This window comes from Anomalospiza imberbis, chromosome 22, assembly GCF_031753505.1.
Source record: "Anomalospiza imberbis isolate Cuckoo-Finch-1a 21T00152 chromosome 22, ASM3175350v1, whole genome shotgun sequence".
Classification (NCBI taxonomy): Eukaryota; Metazoa; Chordata; class Aves; order Passeriformes; family Viduidae; genus Anomalospiza; species Anomalospiza imberbis.
Genome location: NC_089702.1, coordinates 9302965 through 9319404, shown reverse-complemented (window position 1 = coordinate 9319404; position 16440 = coordinate 9302965). Strand labels below are relative to the sequence as shown.

The 16440-nt window shown below is 50.0% G+C and overlaps 1 protein-coding gene and 1 pseudogene across 1 annotated transcript; both read right to left on the bottom strand.

The window, feature by feature from the left end:
• Positions 1–16440, bottom strand: part of LOC137486474 (zinc finger protein 271-like) — a 146418-nt pseudogene that overhangs the window by 108917 nt on the left and 21061 nt on the right.
• LOC137486476 (olfactory receptor 14J1-like) lies at positions 6513–7445 on the bottom strand. Its single transcript, XM_068211787.1, has one exon. It carries the CDS (start codon positions 7443–7445, stop codon positions 6513–6515), a length of 933 nt encoding a protein of 310 aa, XP_068067888.1.

Sequence of the window (16440 nt, the reverse complement as noted above, 5' to 3'; positions counted from 1 at the left end):
ACTCAGTGGGGTTCATTAAGGCCTCAATGTTCTCAAGAGTCATTAAAGTACTACTTTCTGACACTGAGTCCCTGAGAGGTTTTTGTTCAATTATGGGCTCCAATTATCTGTTTTAACGAGTCCCTCCAGAGCTTTGCACTGACACTCAATGGGGCTCATTAATGCTTTGAGATACTCAAGGTCTTTAAGGTACTTTGAATTTTCCTTCCCACACTGAGTCTCTGAGAGGTTTTAGTGCCATCCTGGCCTCCAATTCTCTCCTCCAAGGAGTCCATGAGGAGCCTGTGTTGGGGATGGACCTCAGTGGGTCCCATTTATGCTTTGAGACACTTTGGGTTTTTCCTCTAACTTTGTCTCCTGGAAAGATTTGTGCAATCTCCTCTCAGGCCCTGAGGTTCCAGGGCTCAGCTCCAAATGCACCACGGGGCTCACTAGGATCAAGCAAGTCCTGAGAAACCATGGCTCTGCCTTGATTTCCCTCTGGTCTGCGGCAGTTAATCAGGAAGGTTTCCTACTCCAGTTATGGAGAAGTATTTTAAAGAGTTTCTAAGAAATGCACATTTCTGTTATAAAGGGTGTATTTTATTGCATTTCCCTTTAGATCAGAGGTGATTGCAGCATTCTGTGATTGATACTGACCCAGGCTCTCCCCTCAGGAGCTCTGGCCTGCTCAGAGAAGCTGTGCCTTGAGCTCTGGCCCAGTGTGGACAGCCTTGCTCCACATTGCCCAAGCCCATCCTGTCTGTCCTCGCTCACCTGGGACCTGCTGTGCTTGCAGAGCTGGCTGCACCCAGCCTAAGAGGGGCTTTCCCTTTTGCTATTTTTGAAGCAATCTAAAACTCCCGAGTTTCCCCAGGAAAACAGACACACTCCTCAGGTGTGTGCCAGCCCAAGGTGCCACCAAAACCACTGCAGACCTGCCCTGGGCCAGCTGTGAGGGTGGATCATCAGCCCAAGCTGCACTGGGCCACTGCAAGGGGCCGTGGCCATGGACACTGCACTGACCGCACTGCTGGCTTTGGCTGCCACGGCAACCCTGAGACATTAAACTGCCCTTGGAAACACTGGGGAGGACTGGGACATACTGGGGGACACTGGGAACGCTGTGGGAGACACTGGGACATACTGGGAGTGACCCTGGGAAGGACTGGGACAGCCTGGGAACACGAGGAGTGCTGAGGGGAATCTGGGTGGACTGGGATGGACTGTGGGGGTACACACTGAAACATACTGGGACATACTGGGAGTGATACTGGGGGATACTGGGTCTGTGAAAAATGCATACTTTATGATTGGCTTTTCGCAAATATTACAATGAATTTTATATGTGTAATGTTAGAAAGTTATGCTGTATTAATTCTCTTAAGTAGTGTGTTAAATATTGTTTTAGGTTACAACATAATGTTAAAATAGAAACTCTGCAATGTAGGATTTTTTACTAGCTCAAGCAAGAGATGAGATAATGAAGAAACTCTTCGCAGAGAGATGGCAGTGATGGGGCCCATAAAGAGTTACAGCCTCCTTATCAGAAAAGACAAACGTTCTTCCACCTTCTCTCTGTCTTTATGGAACCACCAGGATTAAGGGGAAGAAGTTGAAAAAAACGGAAAGTTCTTAATTTGCAAGGAATTTATGCATCATGTATGAGAGGTATGAATATGCAACAGGCTATTGCTTTTAAAGGTTTTTCCTTTGTTCACAAGGTATGCTTATCGGGCTTAAGTGCCTGAGAGCATCCGGACGTCCGTAATTCTTTGCTTTTTATTGTCTTGTAATTGTCCTACCTCTAAATTTTTATTACTCTAATTTTAATAGTATTTTTATAACCATTTTATTATTATTAAACTTTTAAAATTTTAAAAACCAAGTGATTGGCGTTTTTCACAGGGACAAACAGGGGATACTGGGAATGCTCTGGAGAAGACTGGGGGAGACTGGAGTGGACTATGGATGACACTGGGGGAAACTGGGAGGGACTGGGAATGAACTCAGGTGTACTGGGAGGGACTAGACAGTAGTGGAAGGGATTGAAGGGGCACTGGGGTTGTACTGGGCTGTACTGGGAGGGACTGGAGGAGCACTGGGGTTGTACTGGGCTGTACTGGGGATGCACTGGGCTGTACTGGGAGGGACTGGAGGAGCACTGGGGCTGTACTGGGCTGTACTGGGGATGCACTGGGCTGTACTGGGAGGGACTGGAGGAGCACTGGGGTTGTACTGGGCTGTACTGGGGATGCACTGGGCTGGACTGGAGGGGTTGGATGGGCTGTTCCCGCCTCTGCCGCCTCCCATTTGCCGGGGCTCCCGCCCATCACCGCCGGCAGCCAATCAACGCCAGGGATTGTGGCCTTGGGGCGGTGCCTGGAGTAAGAACCATACTTCCGCTTTTGCCTACAACTCCCTTCATGCCCCGCGGCCCGATTCAGCCCCATTTGAGCTAGGACTACAACGCCCGTCATGCCCCGCGCTCCACAGAACCCCCTCGGTACCCGCCCCCATCTGTCCCGTAAGTGTCCCCCAGACCTTCGGGGATCCCCAAGTGCCCCTCAGCGCCCATTCGGGACCCCCCAAAGGCGCCCCCGGATCCCCGAAGTGCTCCCGACCCCACAGATGCCCGGCACAGCCACTGCTGGGAATTCATCTCCTCTCATCCCCCGCGGCCCCAGAGCCCCTCAGAACACAGTCACGTCCCTAAACCGCCTGCCGTACCCCGCGCCCTAAGGAGCCCGGGTAGAGCTCCCCGTGCTCCCCCCAAGTTCTCCCGAACCGTTTACGTTCGCCCCGAGGGCCTCAAGTCGCGGCTCGGACGCAAAAGTGTCCCCCAAGGGCCTTCCCGGACCCCCAAACGCCGCGTCCGAGCCACTGCCGGGACTACAGCTCCCATCGTGCTCCGCGGCGCACGTCCCGCACTATTGCAGTCGTGACTTCATCTCCCGTCATGCCCCGCGCCCCACCGCAGCTGCGCCTAGAACTCCCGTGATGCTCCGCGGCCCCGTTCAACCGTATTCTACCCGCGCCTACAACTCCCATCACCCCCCGCGCCCCGGAGAGCCCCGCTGGAGCCCCCCAAGTGCCCGCCCGGGCCCCGCAGGGCCCCAAATTCCCCTCCCTGACCTCCAAGGGCCCCCCTGGACCCCCAAGTGCTCCCCCGGACCCCGAGCTGTCCCTCAGAACCCCTAAGTGCCCCTCCAAGTGCCCACCCGGCTCCCCCAAGTGTCCTCCAGACCTTCATGTTCTCTCTGAATTCCCTTCCCAGGCCCCAGAAATGTCTCCAAGGACCCCAAAGTGACCCCTTTTACCTTGTCTGAGAAAATAATATAAAAAATGACAAAAAGCTAAAAAAGAGGAGTTTTTAGTGCAAAGAGGGCAAAATCAATAGCCAGTAGTGGTCCATGAATTTATGAAGGGAATTGTGATACTTAGAACCAATGACCAATAATTTTTTCTTTCCTCAAACGTGTACAGTTTTTGTATAAATGTAAAAAATTAGGTGATAAAGATATAGAATAATATTATTATAAATAAGAACATGTAATTATAATTGTATTGAATAATTACCCTTAATTTATAAAGAAAAATGCTTTTTTTTTAATGTTTTGGGATACCTTCCCCAGGTGGGCGATGTCAGACATGGTGAGGCTGGGGGTGAGGATCAGCTTGTCCAAACAGGGTCAGCCCAAAAGGGGCTCATTCTTCTACGTGCTCAGACCTCCCAAGGAGACATTCAGCATCAAGATCACCTCGGGGAATGCTTCTGTCACCTCTACTCTGAACAGGAAAATAAAAAATACTCATGATTAAAAAAGCAAAACTAATGAGGTGCACTTTGAAATCTCCCTCCTGAACAGAACTCCAAACTGACTCTAATCACTGCACAAGCCCTGGAGACTTGCAGACCATGGAAGGAAGACAAAGAGCTCCTGAGAGCTTTCTGTATTTTCATCAGCCCCACGGTGGATTTGGGGCTGGGTCCAGGACCCTCAGGCACTGAGAGAAGGATGAAGAAGGTGCTCAAGGAGGCAGAAGCAAAACTCCAAGTCCCTGGGAGCATCCCTGGGCCCCAGTGAGGGCAGGGAGTGCGAGAGGCTCCCCAGGGAGTGCAGAGAGCAGATCCTTGAGGCCAGGATTGCAGGGAGCCCAAGGCTCAGAGCAGGGAACTGCGATGCTGAGCAAGGCCTGGGCTGGTTGGGGGAAGCTGAAAGGCCAAGCCCTGAGCCCAGCCTGGCACAGCAGGGCCTGTCCCTCACGGCTGGCTCGGGGCTGTCTGTGGGGCAGGGGGATGTGAGGGGCAGCAAGGACAAATGCCATAACCCTGCAGCTCCTGCCAGCCGCCTCAGGGAGGGCGAGGGAGAGCCAAAGTGCAGCCCCTGGCAGGAAAGTTCCTTCTGCGGGGCCTGCAGAGGCGCTGCCCGGGCGCAGGGACAAAGGCCTGGGTGCCCTGGCCCTGCCAGCCCTGCCCAGCGCTGCCCACCTGTCCTGCAGGCTGTGCCCCTGTGCGTGCTGCTCCTCTGCCCTGGCCGGCTGCGCTCGCCCATCTCGCTGTGCCCCCAGCATTTCTCACCCAGTGTTCCTGTGCCCTCCCTCGGCTCCCTGCACCGGCACTGCCGGTTCCAGGCACACAGAGCCAGGCCATGGCCCAGCCCCACGCTGGGACACCTCGAGCACCAACATTCTACCCTGACAGGGACTTTTCCTTCTCCTCAGCTCCAGGCTGAACCTTCCAGGCTGCACTTTGGGGAGCTTTCCTTCTCTTCCCACTCCCAAGGAAAGCTCTGTCTCCTGCTGGTCACAAACAGAGAGGGGCTGGTGGGAGATCTGGTGGTCAGAGGCTGTTTGGGGCACAGTGACCATGAAATTACTGAGTTTTTAAATATTCTGTGAAAGGAGGGGCATCAACAAGTCTTCTACACTGGAGTTACAGAGAGCAGACTCCGGCCTATTCAGGATCGATTTGGGGAGTACTAGATCAGGTACTGATTTTTTTAAGGGAAACAGCCCTTAAAAACCAAGGATTCCAGGAAGGATGGACACACTTCAAGAAAGAAATGTTGAAGGAAAAGCAACAGCCTGTCCCTCTGTGCCCAAAAGTGAGCTAGCAAGGAAAATTACTCGCCTGGCAGGGCATGGAGCTTTTTCCAGCAACTCGGGGGGAAATTAGGGTGCATCACCTTTGGACAGAAGGCCAGGAAACTCAGGACATGTTTAAGGATGTTATTAGGTCATGCAGAAAGAAAATTAGAGAGGTGAAAGCACAGTTAGGACTTAAGCAGGCCACTTCTGTGAAGGATAATAAAAATGTTTTTATAAATACACAAATGGCAAAAGGAGGGTTAAGGACAACCTCCATTTCTTATTGTGGGGGATGTGGTTACCAAAGATGAGGAAAAGGCTGAGGTAACACTTTCTTTGCCTCAGTTTTCAAGAATAAGTCAAGTTGTCCTCAGGACAAGAGTTCTCCTGAGCTGGTGGATGGGGACAGGGAGCAGAACAGCCCTCTGGAATCCAGGAGGGAGCAGCTGGGGACCTGCTGAGCCACTCAGGTGCTCACAGGTGTCTCTGGCGCCAGATGGGATCCATCCTAGGGGCAGGAGGGAGCTCGTGGTGAGCTCCCCAAGCTGCTCTCCATCATTTACCATCAGTCCTGGCTCACCAGGGAGGTGCCAGAGCACTGGAGGTGCCAGTGTGAGCCCATCCCCAAGAAGGGCTGGAAGGAGGATCTGGGGAACTCCAGGCCTGTCAGCCTGACCTCGGTGCCCGGCAAGGTTATGGAACAGATCACCCTGAGTGCCATCACAGGGCACCCACAGGATGGCCGAGGGATCACAGCCAGCCAGTGTGGATTTCAATGTCTGCATGGATGATCTGCATGAGGGGATTGAGTCCAGCATCAGCAAATTTGCAGATGACACCAAGCTGGGTTTGAGTGTGGATCTGCTGGAGGATAGGAGGGCTCTGCAGAGGGACCTGGAAGGCTGGATCCAGGGCCCAAATCCAACAAGGTGAGGTTTAACAAGACCAAGTGCCGGGTCCTGCATCTTGGCCACAACAACCCCTGCAGTGCTACAGGCTGGGGACAGAGTGGCTGGACAGCAGCCAGGCAGAAAGGGACCTGGGGGCACTGATGGACAGCAGGCTGGACATGAGCCAGCAGTGTGCCCAGGTGGCCAAGAAGGCCAATGCCTCCGGGCCTGGATCAGGAATGGTGTGGCCAGCAGGATCAGGGCTTCTGTGCCAGCCCTGATCTGCCTGCAGCTCTGCACACAGACATTGCTGCTGCAGCTTCAGAGGAGGGAACAAAAAGAGGATCTCTGGTGAAAACTTACCTGGGAGATCTTGACACAGTCTGGGGCCACAGCAAAGGTAGAGAGAAACAAAATGAGAAATGGCACAAGAAATGGCCTTTGTGGACAATCTTAAAAATCTAAAACACGGGAAAAACGCCACAACCAAACCAACAGGAACAATCAAAGATTACTTTTATTATAAATGATTTGCAGAAGCTGGCCAGCAATTTATTGTTTCTGAAATTCTCCAGTCATCAGTGTCCACAGTGCAGCCTTGAGCTCCTGGTTCCTCAGGCTGTAGATGAGGGGGTTCAGGGCTGGAGGCACCACTGAGTACAGAACTGACACCGCCAGATCCAGGGAAGGGGACGAGATGGAAGGGGGCTTCAGGTAGGCAAAGGGGCCAGTGCTGATAAACAGCGAAACCACGGCCAGGTTGGGGAGGCAGGTGGAAAAGGCTTTGTGCCGTCCCTGCTCAGAGGGGATCCTCAGCACGGCCCTGAAGATCTGCACATAGGAGAAAACCATGAACACCAAACAGCCAAAAGCGAAGAAGGTAGTGAAAACAGCAACCCCAACTTCCCTGAGGTAGAAGTATGAGCAGGAGAGCTTGAGGATCTGTGGGATTTCACAGAAGAACTGGCCCAGGGCATTGCCCTGGCACAGGGGCAGGGAAAATGTATTGGCCGTGTGCATGAGATCATTAAGAAAGGCACTGGCCCAGGCAGCTGCTGCCGTGTGGGCACAAGCTCTGCTGCCCAGGAGGGTCCTGTAGTGCAGGAGTTTGCAGATGGACACGTAGCGGTCGTAGCACATGATGGTCAGAAGGTAAAACTCTGTTGTGATAAAGAAAAGAAAGAAGAAAATCTGTGCAGCACATCCTGTGTAGGAGATGGTGCTGGTGTCCCAGAGGGAATTGTGCATGGCTTTGGGGACAGTGGTGCAGATGGAGCCCAGGTCACTGAGGGCCAGGTTGAGCAGGAAGAAGAACATGGGCGAGTGCAGGTGGTGGCCGCAGGCTACGGCGCTGATGATGAGGCCGTTGCCCAGGAGGGCAGCCAGGGAGATGCCCAGGAAGAGGCAGAAGTGCAGGAGCTGCAGCTGCCGCGTGTCTGCCAGTGCCAGCAGGAGGAAGTGGCTGTTGAAGCTGCTGTTGGACATTTCTTCACTCTGGGAATCATGGACTACTGAAAGAAGATATTGACAAGCTGGGAAAGATTTCAGTGTGTCATTCCTATGCTTTTTTATTAGGAATCCCCTCAAAAATACTTCTCTTTGTTGGTTGAACTTTGCTCAGCCTTTTTTCTCTGAGCTCAGTTTTGTGCTGCTGCCTCATCTTCGACAATGCTCTCAGCCTGAACACTGGGGAGCCCAGAGGAAAACAGGGCTCCCTGTGCCCCAGTGCAGTCAGACCTGCTGGTCCCACAAAGGAGCCCTTTGCTCATTTCACCTTCCTCTATTTCAGGGTGATCCCACTGCCAATGTTCTTGAAAAATCAAGTGGCCTTTTTGAAGACTTCAATTTCATTGTCAGTGTTATAGACAAATTTAATTGGGGAGGCCAAGTATAGGTAAATCAATTAACAAGAATTTATTGAGCAAGCAGTAACAAGCAAAAAAAATAGCACTGGATGGCCAAGGAATTTCCCACTCCACTAATGGCACGCAGCCCCCCCCCTTTACTCCTTTTGTTCTTATAGTCCTCCTGCTTCCAACTGACATGTCCTTTTTGGTACATTCTGTGTCTGCACAGCCTGTTGCTAGGGGGTCGTACTTTGCCTTCTGGTGGTCGTCGGGATGAAGGTTCCTCGTCTTCTTCACGGATCATCTTTGGCCTAAAGGTTAACTTGTACATATTTGGTTATATAATCTGCTGTCCTAGCTACATTTGAGCAATCCTTAAACAAAGTACTAGCGATCCCCCTTGGGCCTCTCTCCCTCCCATATAACTCCCTACTCCGCTCAAATTCTTAATCTCCTTCAGTGTTTGTTTTGATGAACAAAGAACTTTTATTTATTACAATCCCTCCTTTTTCTCTTTATCAAATTGTTCATTAAAATGCTTTAATTCATGGTGGCTTAGAACAAAGGTTTCACTTACTTTTAGGTCCTCGGGCAATGCTTCGTACCTATCTCTAATAAGCATTAAGTGAGCTGCCTCTAGTCTTCTTTTTACAAGATCTATGATTTCTCTGAAAATGCAAGGTCCAAAAGCCAAACCTAGTACTAACAATATCATGGGATCTGCCAGGGTTGATAGTAGCGTGGTAAGCTAGGGGGAACTATTAAACCAAGTCTCATACCAGCTTTGCTGTGCCTCTCTTTCTCTCTTTCTCCATTCGAGGCCTTCTCTTAGTTTAGCCATTGTATCCCTTACCATTCCCATATGGTCTGCATATACACAGCATTCTTCCCTAAGAACAGCACATAATCCTCCTTGTTGTAAAAATATTAAGTCTAACCCTCTCCAATTTTGTAATACTGCCTCTGACAGGGATCTTACAGATGTCTCAAGAGCTGCGATTGACTTCTCGATGCGGTCCAAATCCTCATCTACAGCTATCCTTAACAAATTGAATTCTTGCTTCTGTTTTACTAGGGATGTCACCCTGGTGCCGATACCTGCTCCACCTACAATCATTAGGGTGGCCACTGTCAAGGCTGTAAGGAGTTCCCTTTTTGATAAATGATGCTCAAGAGTGACTTGGGTGTTAAACACATATTCCTCAGGATGATAAATGATTTTAGGAACTATTAACACTTATATGCAAAACTCAGAAGTCTCATTGAACAGGTTGAGTGCAATACAAGGTGTAAGCCCCCCTCTAGAACATATCCATTTAGTGTTTTTTGCTGGAACTAACCATTTTGCCGGGTTACCCTTCTGCTGTGCCCTACCTATTGTCCCACATAAATGTTCTTTGTGCCATGGGATCCTCCCTATACATCATCCCTTCCCAGTTACTGCTGCTAAAGTTATTCCTTGGGTCTGGGGGTCCTTCCAGCTACATTGTGGAGGATTACTTCCATTGACTCGCTTGGGTCTCTTGGTAAGCCCTATTGCCTCATAGAAAGGAGGTTTGATATCGAAGCACAGCCAGCACTGTTCAGTCAGGTTAGGTCGTGTTACATTGAGGACTTGGTATGCCGCTTGCATAAGTTTCCAAAGGGTATTTGACTGGGGACTAACGGCTGGGGAGGTGAAAGTCCCCTTTCCAATTGCTAAGGTATCATTAATCTCGAGGGGAGCTTTTCCTTCCTTCAATAATTCCCTTTCAGCAACTACAGGATTGGGTCCAATTTCCTGGGGATCGTGGGGTAGGGGTTCCTTTCTTATTTGGAGATACCCCCCGCGATCCCTCCCCCGTTCCCAAAATCTTACTCCCCAAGTTTTTCCTGTTAGCCATCCCGAGTCCAGGGGGTTAAGCACTTGTATTTTCAGGGACTTACAGTTTCCCTTATACAGGATTTCTCCTTGAGTGCCATACTGCGGAGTCTTGCACCCTTCGGGGTTCCATGAAACCCTTAAAGATTGATCTGGATGGGTGACAGTCCAGGCAGTTGCTATGGTTTCACAGCCCCAATACCCACAAAGATACTCCCCAGGATAATTAAAATATCCCCTCCCAGGATTGGAACTAGGACACCAGTAGGTGGCGAGGTGGTCAGGCTTACTCCATCCCTCCAAAGAGTTTACTAACTTCTCATTAATGACAAAAAGGTGGGAGCTCCGGTTGTAGCATTATACTTAACAACCTTCCCTTTGTCTATTTTGGTCAGAGTCCAAGTATATGGCTGGTGAATATTTTCTCCTTGTGACAATTTACAGAACATGCCCAAAATGAAGATAGTTTGCCAGTAAGGGTGGAGTCCAAACCACCCGGGGGTTTGATAAATATTGTCTTCCCGTACTCAATATTTGTTTTGAAATGTTATTGTCGGGCTCACCTTTACTCCTGGGAGATTAGTATCCTTGAGGCAGTTCTTGAAATACCTTTGAATTGTCCCAGTTTGAGGGCTCTTTCCTCCACTGTTTCTTATCCCTCTGCCTCGCTCACCGACTCGGTTGCTTTGAGCCGTGAGGTGTACCATCTTCTCGGCAGCAAGGATATTCTTCAGGAGTACCCTTACTCTGTTTTTGTTGCCTCTTTTTGAGTGATTCCCATTTTTTATCCTTCACTTGTGGTGAGCCACACTGAATCTCAGGTATAGTTTTCCGACAACTCCCTTTTATAATTTGAACAATTAGGGGAACTGGTTCGTTGGAGTGGAAACAACAATTTTTAGGCCTAGCCCCTTTAGTAAACACCTCCCACCACTCCGGGGATTCCCTTGGTAGGGTCCCGTTCTCTTCTCCAATCCTTAAGACTAACTCTGTCAATTATCTTTCTAATTTATAACACTCTTTACAAATACCCCTAGGAGGAGTGCCTCTATGACTATGGACCCACCACCGTTCCTGGCAAACTTCCCAAATGTAGCATACAAATGGGTAACAATCGCAATCCTGATTTGTACAGTATACTCTAAAATCATCAGTTATAGGATATCCATAGTCGAATATCTCGCTATACCAACTAGTTTGCACAATTCTTACTGAGTCCATCAAGTCCGTTTAAGTGTGACTTTCAGGTTCCCAGGTTGGCTGGTTATTCTCCAGAGGTCTTTGGCAGCAGCAGTAATCAGTCCCTTTATTCGGCTCGCATGTGTCCACCCCTTCTCAGCAGTTCTGACTGCAGTTTCTGTAGTGAGTAAAACAACATAGTGGCCTTCCCAATTTGGAGTCAGTGAGGCTTCCTTCCAGGTTCTTATTAACACCCTATCACCTGGTTTTACATCATGGATTGCTAGGTCTAAATTGCACTAGTAATCCAGTTATTCTAAGCCCCTTCTGAGCTTTCATGACCTGCACAACATATTGGTTAATCTGTTGATTACTTATTTCAGGGTGATCTATGGGACAATCCAGGTCATAAGGCATTCCATAAAGCATTTCAAACGGAGAAATTCCCATATCAGTTCTGGGCTGGGTACGTATATTTAACAAGGCTAAAGGTAAACATTTTACCCAAGATAACTGAGTTTCATACATTAATTTGGTTAGTTGTTTCTTAATTTCCCCGTTTACCCTTTCCACTTTACCAGAGCTCTGTGGATGCTGGGAGTATGATATTGCCACTTTGTTCCTAGAGCTGTAACTACTTCTTTAATTATTTTGGAGGCAAAGTGTGGACATCTATCTGAGTCTATTGCTTCAGCTAATCCATAGCGGGGAGGGGGGGGGGGGGGGTTATCTCTTCTAATAGTATTTTTACTACTGTTTGTGCAGTTGCCCTGGAGGTAGGGAATGCCTCTACAAAGTGAGTCAAGTGATCTATTATCACTAATAGGTGTTTATACCTTCCTACCTTAGGCAAATCAGTAAAATCGATTTGAATGTGGGAAAATGGTCTATGTGCCAATGCCCTTCCCCCTCTTTCTTTGTCTCCATTGACTCTTATTGACCTGTTGACAGGTTAGGCATTGTTGTGTTATTTGTTTAGCTAAGGTGTGCATCCCAATACAAGTGTATTTAATCGCAAACTGATCTATTAATGCCTGGGTACCCCAGTGTGTTTTTGTGTGAATTGCTTCCAGGATCTTCCGAGCCACTGACTTCAGGAGTACCTCACGGCCATCTGGTAATTCTTTTCTATTTCCCTTTTCTATGATTCCCATTTCTCTTAGTTTTTCCCGCTCCTTTTCGGTGAACACGAATATCTGAATTGGTCCATGTAGTATACAATACTTCTTGTTGGGGTTCTCGCAAGCACAAGTTATTCCGTCCATCCCAAATTCTTTCCCACAGTCGTAGCAAGGTTCGCTCTCTAAATCAGCTCCACAATCGGGGCAGTTTTCTCTAACCCTTTGGTGATTATAGTTTCTTTTAATACTCTAAGAGCCGCATTCTTTGCCTCTTGATCAGCTACATTGTTTCCCCTTACTTGGTCACGTATCCCCCTCTGGTGGCCTTTTACATGGACTACAGCAATACCTTCAGGCAATCTTCGAGCTTGCAGTATTCTCCTAATTAGGTCCTCATGAATTAATCCCTTTCCCTGTGAATTAATCAAGCCCCTTTCTTCCCGTATCTTTCCAAATGTATGTATTACCCCATAAGCATATTTTGAGTCTGTATAAATGGTTCCAACCTTTCCTTTTAACAGTTCTAAGGCCCGTAATACTGCATATAACTCACAAGCCTGTGCTGACCATCCAGAGTTTAATGGCCTTGATTCTATTACCTTCAGGGTTTTCCCATCGATTACTGCATAACCTGATTTTCTTTTTCCATCTATTACTGTAGACGACCCATCCACAAATAATTTTTCACCATTTTCTAGTTCCTCTTCCTCCAAATCAGGCCTTATCTTTGTCTGTTCCTCAATAACTTTTAAGCAATCGTGTGTCAGGTTGTCATTAGGTTCTCTGTACAAAAATTGAGCAGGGTTTTGGAGGGAAGTGGTTTCTAAACTTAACTTTGGTGAAGAAATCAGGATTCCCTAATATTTTAGAATATTCCTTCTCCAAGGAAAGCAGGTGGGAGTTGGAGCCAAGGAGCTGAAACCTGCAGGTGCAGCCTGGGCTGGAGGGAGCTCAGATTTGCACCAGGCTGCTCTGAGTGACAGGGCTTGGATGGGGGAAATGGTGGGGTGGGGGTAGGGATAGAGTCAGATTGATTGTCAGCCATGAAGGGTCTTGATTTTCATATGTATTCAGACTGCATGAGGAGGTACTTGGATTCAGTGTCAATTGGAGATTGCACATATGAATGAATTAACAGGGAAAAAAACCTAAACAGGACCTAAAAAAACTTTTCTCACTGCCTGTGCAAATAAAATACATTCACTCCAACTACACTACTGGAATCTGCCTAATTAACCACAAAAGATTTGAAAACTTAAATCTAATTATTCCCATAGGCTTGGCTTGTTAAGATGTTCTGAATGTTAATGAGCCCTGGGGCACTGAATTGCTGAACTGAAGAGCTGGAGGCTGAAGAAGCCTCTGGAGCAGTAAAATTCAGCAGCAGCCTCCAAGTTGCTGAGGCTGTCAGCAGCCCCCACTGAGGCCATCCCTGCCCAGAGACCGTGGGGGAATGGGCAGACAAGGAGAGCGTCCCTGGGGCTGGGGCAGCAGAACTCAGAGGCACCAGCGGCTCCAGCTGGGAAATGGAGTGTGGAATGGGGCTGTGAAAGCCCTGCCTGGGCTGTGCCAAGCAGGACACACAAGCCCTGACCCCCATCCCCCAAACAACTCTCTCAAGGAGACATTTAAGAGGAATTACAATTGTTTGTGTCCTCTGAGTTGGATGCACTGGAGAAATACCAAGGAGAGATTCTCAGGAACTCCAAACAACAAAACAGCATTTACTGGGAACTTTAGAAAATCAGGGAAACTTTGGCAGAAGGTTTAATATGACATTCCATCCACACAAAACACACCTCAAAGCATTAACTGGGCCCATTCAAATTTACAGACTCTAAGCCTGTTCAATTTTATCAAAATTTGCAAGAGGATATATATAGAAGAAGAAGACACAGAGAGAGAGAAAGACAAAAAAGATACACAGAAGCACACACAAAGCTAACAAATCCTGGATTTCAGTGGTGTTGAGATAGAAATTCCAAGAGGAAGTAGGATCAAGATGTGTGCTTGCCTTGTGCTCAGCCTTAAATACCCCTTGGTGTACCTGGGCCCTTCCCCCAGGTGGGACTTGGGGTCATTTGGTCACTCAGGAGCTGGGCTGGGGGCTCCAGAGGTGGCTGTGGAGCATTGCCTGTGCTGTGCCAGGGACTGGCAGACACTGCTGGGCTGGGATAGAGGCTCTGGGGGGATTGGGGTTCCAGGGCAGGGCAGGGCTGGGGTTCCAGGGCAGGGCAAGGCTGGACCTGCCCCTTCCTCCCCCACACATGAAATGTTTCCAGCCAACAATCTCCTCCAGTCTGTCACAACAGGCACTGTTGGAGGTGAAATCCCAGTTTTGGTCACGGGCACCTGCAGGAGAAGGACAGCTCTTTTCCACATGAAGGAAAGCCCCAATTCTTGGCTCATTTCTGGTTTGATTGCCTGGATTCTGTTTGGTTTTGTTGTTGCTTTGTTTCCTTGGTGTGCCTGAAGTGTCCAGTCAGGAGCAGAGTGACTCTTGCCAAGGAACTTTGTGGTGCTGTTGCTCAATATTAAATCTGGTTTTTGCTGCTCCCTTGCTGGGGATTTTTTCAGCGCTCTCAAGCCCTCGTTGGTAACAGGGTGAAGGAGCCCTGGCCCAGGCTCTGGCCCTGGGGGACACGGGGACGCTGCCGGGGGGGCCCTGTCCCCTGTCCCACCCCCCATGGCCCTGTGTCAGGCTCTGGGGTCGATCTTGTGGAACATCCTCTGGGGGAGGCTGCAGCGCCAGGGGCGGGGGGACCCGGGGGGACAGGGGACCCCGCTGTGCACGAGCAGCGTTGGACTTCTCTGGGGGAACTGGGAGGGGGGCTGGGGCAGAGTCACCTCCCCAGTGACCTCACACAGCCCCTGTGACATCACAACCCACTCTTGGATGCCACATAGCTCCCTTGTCATGTCACAACTCTGCAAAGTCATACAGCTGTGCTGAGATGTCACAGAAGATTCTGTGATGTCAGAAATTCACCCTGTGATGTCATAGTCAGTTCTATGATGTCACAGTCACCCTGTGACATCACAGTCTGTTCCATGATGTCATAGCCTGCTCTATGATGTTACACAGCCAACTTTGTGATGTCACAACCCACACTCTGATGTCACAGAGCCACTCTCTACATGACGGCAGAGTCTGCCCTATGGCCTCACACTATGATGTCACACCCTGCTGTGTGATGTCACAAGCCCCTCAGTGATGTCACAAAACCCTCCCTGTGATGTCATGCTGCCACTTTGTAATGTCACAGCACACACTTTGACCTCACAGCCATGCCATGATGTCACAGCCTGCTCTGTGATGTCACAGAATCCCCTTTATGATGCCATAGCTGCTTGATGACCTCACACAACACGCTCTGTGATGTCATAGCCCAATCTGTGACCTCACACAACCCACGCTGTGCTGTCACACAGCCCCTCTCTGACATCACAGCTGCTCTGTGCCTCCGTGACACAGCCACAGAGGTGCTGCTGTGACACAGCCCCCTCTGGGACACCCCACAGCCCCTGCCAGTGCTGAGCCCCTGTGAGCTCTGTCTGCGCCCTGCTCGTGTCCCTGCGATGCCCTGGCAGTGCCCCAGCCCTGCTGGGCTGTGCACAGGAGCTGCTCCTGGCCACAGCTGTCTCTCTGCAGCGCTGCCCTTGCCAGGAGCTGCCTCTGGGCCAGGAGCCTGGCCCAGCTCAGCCGCACAGACACAGCACCAGGACGTTAATGACCCTCTGGGGCTTTGGTGCTCTTTGCATCGGACCCAGACCTCAGAGTGTGCTCAAAGAACTTCTCAAGAACTCAAAGTCAGATTCAAAGTCCAAAGCTTCTTTAACTGTTAATGGGTTCCACTCAAGGACACAATTCATATCAAAGTGTCCCCAGGTTCCAGTTAGAGCAGAACACTGGAGGCACTGATGACAGGTAGGGACAAACAAGGCAAAGGTGTCTCTGGTGCTGAGCAAACCTGGATGTGTCTCAGGAATGCAAAGGGCAAAGTCCTGAACCACAGCCCTTGGCAAGGCAGATCCTGTCCCTCCCTCATTGCTCAGGGCTCTTCCCGGGATGGGCACTGGGATGAGGGGATGTGCAATGCCAAGGGCAGGACCATGGGGCGGCCCCTGCCAGGCTGCTGAGCAGGGACAGGGAGGCAATGAGGGCCCAGGGCTGCAAGGGTCACTTGTCCCCTCGTGGCCTCAGGCCCAGGGCCAGCAGCCATGGCCAAAGGGCTGCACAGGTTGGCTCTGTCAGGGCCTTGCAGCTGCTGCACATCCCTGTGCCCTGTGCAGCCCAGGCTGTCCTGCGGTGTCCCTGCCCTGGCCTCTGTCCCTGCAGGCTGTCGTCATCCCCCGGCTGCCCCACCTCGCTGGCCCCTTCCTTTGCTGACAGCTCTGCCTCCTGCCTGCCCCTGCCTGGCCACACAAAGCCTTGGCCTTGAGACCCAAAGGGTTCATTCAATTTTTACCGT

Excerpts from the sequence above, each read along its gene's own strand:
- LOC137486476 (XM_068211787.1), bottom strand. The coding sequence starts at position 7,445 with ATGTCCAACAGCAGCTTCAACAGCCACTTCCTCCTGCTGGCACTGGCA.